This window comes from Rhipicephalus sanguineus, chromosome 5, assembly GCF_013339695.2.
Source record: "Rhipicephalus sanguineus isolate Rsan-2018 chromosome 5, BIME_Rsan_1.4, whole genome shotgun sequence".
NCBI classification, from domain to species: domain Eukaryota; kingdom Metazoa; phylum Arthropoda; class Arachnida; order Ixodida; family Ixodidae; genus Rhipicephalus; species Rhipicephalus sanguineus.
In genome coordinates, this window is record NC_051180.1 from 82,756,367 (window position 1) to 82,765,985 (window position 9,619).

General features: G+C 46.5%; 1 protein-coding gene across 1 annotated transcript; it reads right to left on the minus strand.

Moving 5' to 3' along the window:
- Positions 1-1,808: 1,808 nt before the first annotated feature.
- On the minus strand, positions 1,809-8,090 carry LOC119394762 (probable serine carboxypeptidase CPVL). The gene is made up of 5 exons (XM_049415980.1): positions 8,078-8,090; positions 7,691-7,893; positions 5,720-6,050; positions 3,456-3,976; positions 1,809-2,609 (listed from the first exon to the last, which is right to left on the minus strand). The coding sequence occupies exons 1-5, from the start codon at positions 8,088-8,090 to the stop codon at positions 2,421-2,423; spliced, it is 1,257 nt and encodes a 418-aa protein (XP_049271937.1). The 3' UTR covers positions 1,809-2,420.
- Between the last annotated feature and the right edge of the window lie 1,529 nt (positions 8,091-9,619).

Sequence of the window (9,619 nt, forward strand, 5' to 3'; positions counted from 1 at the left end):
GCTGTTTCGTACTTTAAAACATTATTTCTGTAACCCAGGTGCTCACGGGATAACATCGGTTCCGGTTAAGGGCGTTTCTAATTTTGCGTTTAGAGCTATCAGACTGTGTGCCTCAATTAGTTTAAGCGATCATAACGATTTACATTTTTTGTGACGAGGCTTTACTGTAAATGTCAATATAATTGTCAATATTCATTTTCATAAAATTCGACAGTAGGAGACAATATCAGCTTTAAACGTTCGTGACCCTGCGTTACAGTAGGAGTTTAATAAACAGTAACACACGAGAAGAATAGAGATAAAAATGGTTTTCTTTTTGTAAATCCAAGTAAGGCAGAACTTTAGGGGAAGATGCAGGCTTTAAGAGATAGAAAAAAAGGGGTTAAAACCAGTTCCACGCCTGTGAAATTTGAGTAAACTGCGAGCTGACAAGCAAGCGCCACCACCTGGCGAGAGCAGATTGAGTTCTCTCTTCGTCATCTTCATCTTTCTTTATCTCTTTCTGCATCTTCTTCTTCTTTCTTTCATCTATATTTCTTTCTTTATATCTTTCCATATTGTCCTCTCTCCTACTTTTCCTCCCCTTCCCCTTCACTTCTCTCTCCTGCCCTTTGCTTTGCTGTACTGTACATGGTTATGCTATGGTTTACCCTCTCACATCCTCAGTTTCCTCCTCATTTCTCTCCTCCTCACCCTAAGGTCACTCCTCATCCTCAGTTCCCTTTTCCATCCCCTTACTCAACTATACTATGCAAGGGTGCGCCATGCTTTACCCTCTCCCCTCCTTCTTTTCTTCCGCCGCACATTCAGATCACTCCTCCTTACCCTCACTTCCCTTTCTCACTCCTTATTAGCCTCTCATCTCCTCCCATTCCTCACAAGTGTCGCGGTTGTGGTGTCCTCGCCTGAGAGACAGTTACTGCGTCACTTACCCCCACTCTTCAGCTATTTTCCCAACTCAAGAATCTCTCTCTTTCTCTCCTCCTCAGCTTTACATCAATCTTCCTCACCCTCACTTGCATTTCTCATCCCCTTGAGATGCTGTACTATGCATGACTTCGCTACGCTAGGAGCTGCTTGACCCATACCCGCTTTATGTGGCGCATACGCGCCGGGTTTGCTGTCTACGGCCTTACTCCGAGCTTAAAAAAGCTCCACTGCCCCTAGCGGGGAACCGAGCGGCACATGCCGCAGCCCGAGAGCATACACACCGGGCTACTCCGCAGCGATATTCGAACTCCGAAAACGAAGAGGAGCCAATACCAAGAAAGTACTCCGACATACTCGCGCACTACAGGAAGCAATGATGCCACTATCCAGCGGCTCATAAAAGGCTTACTAGAGAGGAAGCAGTGACTTGGAGAAGGCTACAGGCGGGTACCTACCCGCACGGTACACTACTCCCAGTACCCAGGCAACTTTAATGGTAACCCAGGTAACTAATGTACCCAGGCAACTTTAACAGGCACTGTACATACTGCCCGGCCACTGCCAACACCCTGTACCACATGGTATGGGGATGTCGCAACAACCCAAGTATCCCGCCCATAGATGAACTGAACGTGGACGAAAATCCGGAAGACCAGTGGGAGGCGCTGCTGACGTCCGCGAACCCTGAGGACCAGCTCCGGTTGGTGGACAGGGCTCGAGCGTCAGCTGCAAGCCATTTCTACCTGGAATGAGGAAGTCACCCACCTCTGGGCGAAGAGCACGCGCGCCTGGTCCCTCAATAAAGTTTAATTCTCTCTCTCTTAAAATCCTGGAACAAGGGGTGTCGCTGGGGCCGACGTTTCGAAATTGGTCCTGTCTTCTTCAGGGCAGCTGCCTCGAAGAAGGCATGATGATGATGAATCAACTTTTATTGAGCTCGAACTATATCGGTGGTGCACGCAGGCACCAGGCGGGGTGGTTCCAGACCATTTGTCGAAACGTTGGCTCCATCTACGCCACCTGTTCCAGAATTTTTCATCTCCTTTTGTGAGGATTGCTTGATACTACCGCAAGTCAGAATGAAGGAAGAAAAGAAAAGAGGAGGCGAGGTGTGCGAATGGCAAGCTCCAATATTTACCTCCGCTCTCATATTGTTTCGTTTTCGTTATCTTTTTTCTGCTCTTATTAGGAGTTGCTTTTATAACTGCAAGAAAACGCCATTAAATACCATCTTTCCCAAACCACCACTCTCGCTATTTTTTTTTTTGCGAGAACTTGGTCTACTTACTACTCCTATTTATTAGGCCTATTAAGAAGTGTAGGCCTCTCGAATCCTGGGGCGTAGCCTATATGCTACGCATCCTGTCTTTTACGTTAGATAAAAATGCACGTGAACTATTCTACAATCGGGACGTCGTTGACAAATCTGGTGATCATTTCGTATGTTGCCTCCGGCTGATCGTACGGCGTGATGTGACCTCCGTTCCGGACTATGACCATCGTAGAATTTCTCGCAGCGCTTGACATAGCCGTACAGGCGTTCGCCATCGCTCGAGCGCCAAATTTTCTTCTCGGCCTTTCGACCATTCCTCGGACCCCGACCATTCCAGGGAGTACATGAGGGCCTCGGTTGCAGTTGACGAGACGATGATGTCCAGATGACCGCTGTACAGGAGTGCCTGACATGATGAAAGAAAAGGAGAAGAGGGGAAAAGTTCATGTTAATGAACCGCGTACTTTCGTTGATTACACCGCCAACAGCGTGTAGACTTATGAAGCTGCGAAAATTCGTGTTTAGAAAGAAATGACAGTTCCGCTGCAAGGGCGAAGGAATGAATGCGATAGCTACTGGCTGGAATGTTATACGAAGTAAGGCTAGCAGCTAATCCTTCTGAATCCGATCTCGCGCAACTCATCAAAACGCTTGTTTAAGGGAATACGGCCGCTCCAGGGACTGAAGCGGTTGTCATGCTGTCACTCCTCTAAACGCGAAGCGTTGGGAGCACAGCAAATGTACGAGACGTGTCCTGATGTCTGTCGAGATAGCGCGCACGCCAGCATTCGCGACCGTGCCCTTATGAACAAAGTTCGCAGTTGCTGCTCGGGCGACGCAGCCACCCCCTCCCCCGCCGACGCTCCTTTGCTTGGCGAAATATTGCCGGGGCGTTTGCCATGTGTTTGAGGGGCCATCGACTACAGGCCTCACGCGTTGTTATCGCACGCACCCTTCGTGCGACGGAGATGGCCGGCTTGTTTCATCTCTGCTTCAGCCGCGTTCTTCCCCAGCGTTTGCATGATTTTACTCACGCGTAAAACGATGCGCGGGACGATGTTATCGATTTGCACTTTATACGGAGCGTGACGGCGACGGCGAAAACCCACCGTGAGGGTCCATATCATTGGTATCCCAATAAAGATTTAGGCAGCATAATTCGTCGGCAACAAGGGCCACCGCCTTACTGAGGATTTAAGATTAAACAATAACAATATTTTGTGAGGTTTTACGTAAGAGAGTAAGGGATCACCTTGTAGGAGTTATCAAGCAGAAAGGCCAACTTGTCTCGAACAGACTGCATCAGGTCGCTGGCGAAGAAGACTGCCACTTTAGCTAGGTCGGTATTGTAGGGCCTTTGACCAACGTGAATGGCTCGGCGCACCGTGGGCGTTACGACGAAGCTTTTGTAGCGGCTGTGCTCTTCGGGTTTCTCCGTGAGCAGGTAGTTGTAGCCGTATTTGTAGCCTGTGACATTGCCAAAGTACGTCGGCACTCCTGGGACGACGCCCAAAATGATTGTATAAGCCAGTGCCGTGGCTTGCACGTAGTTCTTTTCCCGGATGAGACTCGCCGTGCGGTTGCACTCTTCTTGCATGTGTCTCGCTTGATCTCGGTCCATGAGCCCGATGTTGTACAAGAGGTCACCGTAAATAAGCATGGTGATGGGGTCTGTCATGCCGTTGCCAATGATGATGCCCTTGAAGTTGATCGGTACACGAAGCTTTCCTCGGGACTCGTGGAGAGCCACGCCTATGGATGGGACGTATTTTCCTGCGTAGAGGCAACGCCTGTCAGAAATCGAAGCGCTCACAAATTCGCTGGGTGAAAGTTTTTTTTCGGTGCTATGTATATCCTACCTATACATTTACGGTATACCTATACGGCACTTACTTACGGAGCAGAAACCTGGAGGCTTGCAAAGAGAGTTCAACTTAAATTGAGGACGACGCAGCGAGCAATAGAAAGGATAATGACAGGAGTAACCGTAAAGGACAAGAAGAGAGCAGCGTGTATCATGCAACAAACGGATGTTAAAGACATCTTAATCGAAATGAACAAAAAGAAATGGACATGGGTAGGGTATGTAGCGCGTAGGCATGGTAACCGTCGGTCAATAAGAGTAACAGACTGGATTACAAGAGAAGGCAAACGCGCGAGGGGAAGACAGAAAGTTAGATGGGCAGATGGGATTAAGAAGTTTGCGGGTATAGAGTGGCCGCAGCAAGCACAGTACCGGGTTGATTGGCGGAACGTGGGAGGGGCCTTTGCCCTGCAGCTGGTACAATCAGGATGATGATGATTATGATGACGATTATGTATATCTCAACAGAAAATGACCAAGGTGCGATTAAATCTGAACGACATACTGTGTGGGAGCAGCTTTGCTCATTGACAGTTATTTTATATGGCAGAACGTTCAGAATCCTTACATAAGCGCAATAATATTAGTATCTGGGGTTTAACGTCCCAAAACCACGATATGATTACGAGGGACGCCGTAGTGGAAGGCTCCGGAAATTTCGACTAGCTGGGGTTCTTTAACGTGCACCTAAATCTAAGTACACGGGATTCGATCCCGCGACCTTCGCGTCAGCAGTCGAGGATAAGCGCAATAGATATTCGGTAACAGAAGCTGGCGTCATACAATCCTCACAGCATGAGAGGCGATAGAGGGTGAGATCGACCGATGGCAAGGCGGAAAAGCCTTTGAACATAGCCCCTCTATTCATTACACCTTTTTGTTTTTAGATATATATTCTCGTTGGCAGCTAGCATGGTCGTTTCATGTTTCTATTGCAATTGAACTATAGCTGCGGTAGTGTCCTGGTAGGCAGCCATCCTTGTCCTCGAGAGGAGACGCGCAAGTTGATATAGTGGACAGCGTCTCCGCATTTTCGTCGGGACGCGTAGCTCCAAGCTTAGATTCAGAAAAGTCGCGTTTACGCTAACCAGCCACACTGCTCCCGCTAGATGTTACCGCGATGTTATAGTACAGGTGTAGGAGGCACTCGTGCCACGTAGCACAGATGTCACTGCGATTTGCATAAATATTGGAAATTATGAATGTTTCATGAATATACAAAGGACCAATAGAAACGAAGTGGGGGCTATTGCAAGCTATAGATAGGGCAGTTTTCTACCAATACGTACCTGTAAAACAATATGATATTTATACAATCTGCACCCAGCACGTGAAATATTTCATTCTTAAATGTCGCAAGTAAAACTGAGTGTCCTTATATGTGTAAGAAATGTTTAATTGACGAATGATTTTTGTTTCGTTTCCCATTTACCTGCACAAACATTGAGGTGACAAGCTTAAGGTACAGCAGTCCTCGTGCCCGCTTCGTTATTCATGTATTTTATACCGCAAACTGCTGACATTCGTAATTTCTTTGGCTTCAGTGAAATGCTTAATGAGACGCTGACAGCTTCGATGCGTTCACGCAATTGCGGCAATATCCTTACTGTCACCGCGCCATATACGATCGAACCTTTTGAGCAAACACTCACCAGCGTACGATTCCCCAGAAAGGTAGAAATCGTTGGAGGCGTAGTCTCTAAACAGAGTGAAGAACTGCTGCAGCATTTCGAGCATGTTTCGGCTCACGTCGGTCTGGTTGCGCGAATAGCCTTTCGTACTATCCGTGAAGCTGAAGCCTGTTCCTACCGGGTTGTCCACGTACAACATCGAAATGGTGCGCGCCCACGTGACCGGACGCAGCCGCGCATTGCCATTCTCGTCCACGAGGTACGGGCCGTTCTCCGCGAACAAACCAAACATAGAGGACGTGCCGGGTCCCCCTTGGAGCCACAATGACACTGGTGCGTTCTCGGGATCTTCCTGCAGAAAAAGAAATGGCTGAGGTTTAACGCTCGTAAACATAGTTATCACGAGTGAACGATATGTTTGGCTTGCTTTTGCAAGGTCTCATTAGTCCTTCGCCAGCGTTTCGTTAGACCTTCGCCTGGTCACGTGATACCGCAGCGGCGAGGCTCCGCGTGAGCGCAGCTGCGACGCCTCTGCGCAGCGGATCAAGTGGCGTGACGTCACGCCTGCCACACTTGCGCTCCGGCGGGACCCAAGGTCATTGCGACGCGATAAATGACCTTGGGAGGCATGGCGTATTAGAGCTTTCGCTCTAAAAACAAAAAGAAAAACAAAAGTAAGGTAGAAACTACCCACTGAGAAATAGCGGTATTGGGCGTTTATACCATTCTAGAATAACACGTATTAGAGTTAAAATATGAACATATCCCGAAACGTTTTTTCAGAAATCGCGATTACTTGATTGCCAGGCAATGTTCTGCGTAAATTGCTAGATATAACCAGGAAACAAGACCGAATTGTATAGTTTCCTGGTTATAGCTAGCACTTTATGGAGGACCTTGGCCCGAATTCACAATAACGTCTTACGCTAAAAGTTTTCGCAATTGAATATTTCAGCCAGTCACGATGTGAGACGTATCGTCAGCGAAGCCGGCTGACCTCTGCGAAAACGCACTTACGAAAGAGAAGTTTTGTGAATTCGGCCGCTGATCACTAGTTTACGGCTAGACGCAGATACTACGAGTCCGTGACCAACATGACACGCATTGTACGGACTCCGAGATCGGCCCACTCTGCTGCGTCCGCCGAGTGTCCGCCGAGTGAGCGCGCCGACTAGAGTCGACCGATATTGTAGACGGTGCGGTGCGGAACGCCGCTTTAATGGCGAAAGGCCGAAGAATGGCAATCGCACCAATCATACAAACGTGAGAAAGGAGACGTACAGACCACAAGTTTGTCATAGCGCCAAAGAACGAAGACAAAGGATTGTTAACTGCGCAAAATGAGAAAAAAGGACAGCACAAGGACGCTGTTCGATCTGTCTTGTGTGTCTTGTTTCGTGTTGTCCTTTTTTTTTCTAATTTTGCGCAGTTAACAATCGTTTACAAGAATGCACCAACTATAGCCCCTCAAGAAATTCTGATTAACGTAGACAAATATACACAATAAAGAGATCAGTAAAGCAAACCTCAATATGTCATAGCATCGATATTTGACCGATCTCATAATGCTGAAATTGTATCAAACCGGCTGCATGTACGCTTTAAAAATTCTTTCGTAACTAGCCACTTATAACTAAGGCTAAACTTCATTGTGCTTCTCTGATAACAGTATTTGATTTATTTCGTACAAGAAAACGTCATTAATCAGGATACCACTTGTAGTAACTTTAGTTATGAAGCGACTTGCTGACCAAAACGTCTTAATAACTTTGCCAATGTGGCTCTTTGGGCTAGGTGGTAAATGCACCAAAAGGCATCAAAACGGGACAAGCGCTTGTCCCGTTTTGTCTTCCTCTTCCCTGTCTGCTGGCGCTATGATACCTTTTGATTCTTAATAACCGCCGAGGGTAACGCCGTTTGATGTTCTGGTTGCAATTTCTATATTATTGTTGACGATAACCGCAAGTTGTGCAAGAGTGCGACGACACTTACCATAGCAGGAAAGAACCAAAAGAAGAGGTTGCTGTTCAGATCCTTGTCGACAGTGATGTATCCCGAGTAGCTGAGAATATCTGGAAGGTCGCCTATCTTGCCCACTCTACTTTTCCGCAAGGCTTCTCCGTACTTCCCGGCCTCGATGAGAGGCGTCAGAAAGAGCGGCTCTCCCACGTCTTTTTCTTGCCCTAACTTGGTGCCTGCATCAGACAAAACAATATCCTGGCCTCACATTCGCTTGTTTTCGATTCGCTCGCTTTGAACGCTTATGTCTGGTAACTACGCTTAATTAATCTGCTCCGGTAGAAGTATTTCGTAGCCCAAGGACTGCTGGGGCGAATTTCGTAAACAGCCGCCATGATTTGATGTGAATAGATTTATTACGGCTGGGAGGCATGCAACCAGTTTATACGCTTGTATAATGGACCTAGGTGTGCCCTTTGTGATGCCAACTGTTTGTGTGAGTCAAGAATACTGTGCTCAGTCTTAATACCTTCAGTACCATTGGCGTAACAAGGGGAAGCATGCAAACGCACGGACAAATATGCTTAAAGGTGGTTGGACTCCGCCCCCCCCACCACCCCCCCCCCCAAAAAAAAAAAAAATTGCGAAGCTTGTATACTAAGTCGTAGAAGGCTTGAAACAGCCAAGATAGGATGATTCTGAAATCTGATCTGATTGCTTGTAGGTTGTTGCTAGGCTTTAACTAGGTGATTATAGGTTGTTTTAGGTTGCTTGTAGGTTGTTTGTAGTCTTTAGCTTGGTGATGCTAGGTTGCTTCTAGGAAGTTGCTAGCCTTTTAGCTAGGTGATGCTAGGTTGCTTCTAGGTAGCTGCTAGGCTCTTAGCTATGTTGTTTTCTAGGTTGCTTCTAGATCGTTGCTGGGCTTTACCTAGTTGTTGTTAGGTTGTTTCTGGGTTATTGGCTCTTTTGCCAGACTTCAGAATCGTCCAGCTTCCGCTGTTTCGAGCCCTCAGAATCTTCCGCTGTTTCAAGCCTTGAGAGACTTAGCGCAACCTTCGCCATTTCCACCCCTTTCTCTTTCTTTCTATCGCTTTATTTATCTCTCTCCCTCTTTCCTTCTCTCCATTTTCTCTTTCTTTTTCTTGCTCTCTCCTTCCCGTGTTTCACGTGCTCCACTTCGCCGAGCAGTTTTCGTTTAACGCTCGCAACCTGCTGTACTCGGTAGTGGGGCTTGCCCGATTTCTGTGGCGCATAACCCCTTGAGGAGTTCTGAACGACGAAGCACAACTTAGCGATAGCTTAAGCAGCTTCACTCTAAAGACAATGAAGAGAGCGTGTGCCGGTTTATGATGATGATAGTTTTTTTGTACACACTAAAGTTTTTACGGCCGGCTTAAACAACTTCGCTGTTAAAAAAAGATTCTTGCTACGCCCCTGTTCAGTACATTCTGTAAGAAGTGAGTCTCATCTGCGCGTAAGCATGCAAAAGCATGTACTTCGAAGTTCGATCCAGTTACTAATCGGAGAAAGTCATCTCTAGGAGTTGGAACCAATCTTTATGAGCGTAGTTTTCATAAGTTCATAATTGTCAGTTGTTTTCATTTTCTGTTGCAGTGTTGCTGTTAATTAAGTATAACACTTTCACACACTATACCTTGTTTTTTTAGTATATTTCACGCTTTTGCGTTCGTGAGTTCGGTTCTATCTTCTGAACTGATTAATATTTTACCGATGTGTATTTATCGCTATGTACTCGCAGTACTGCCCCCTTACACAATGCCGCACGATGGCTCTGTAAGGTGCTGACAAATAAATAAATAAACAAATAAATAAATAAATAAATAAATAAATAAATAAATAAATAAATAATTAAATAAATAAATAAATAAATAAATGTTACGTGTCTTTAAATCTTTACCTGGCGTCAGATATGCACGAAAACTATGTTGTTGATAAGTCTGC

What these genes read in the sequence shown, in the direction of transcription:
- LOC119394762 (XM_049415980.1), bottom strand. An exon ending in TTCTGGGGAATCGTACGCTG is followed by an intron (nt 3,977 to 5,719) that starts GTGAGTGTTTGC and finishes GCCTCTACGCAG; the next exon opens with GAAAATACGTCCCATCCATA. An exon ending in TGCTTGATAACTCCTACAAG is followed by an intron (nt 2,610 to 3,455) that starts GTGATCCCTTAC and finishes TCATCATGTCAG; the next exon opens with GCACTCCTGTACAGCGGTCA.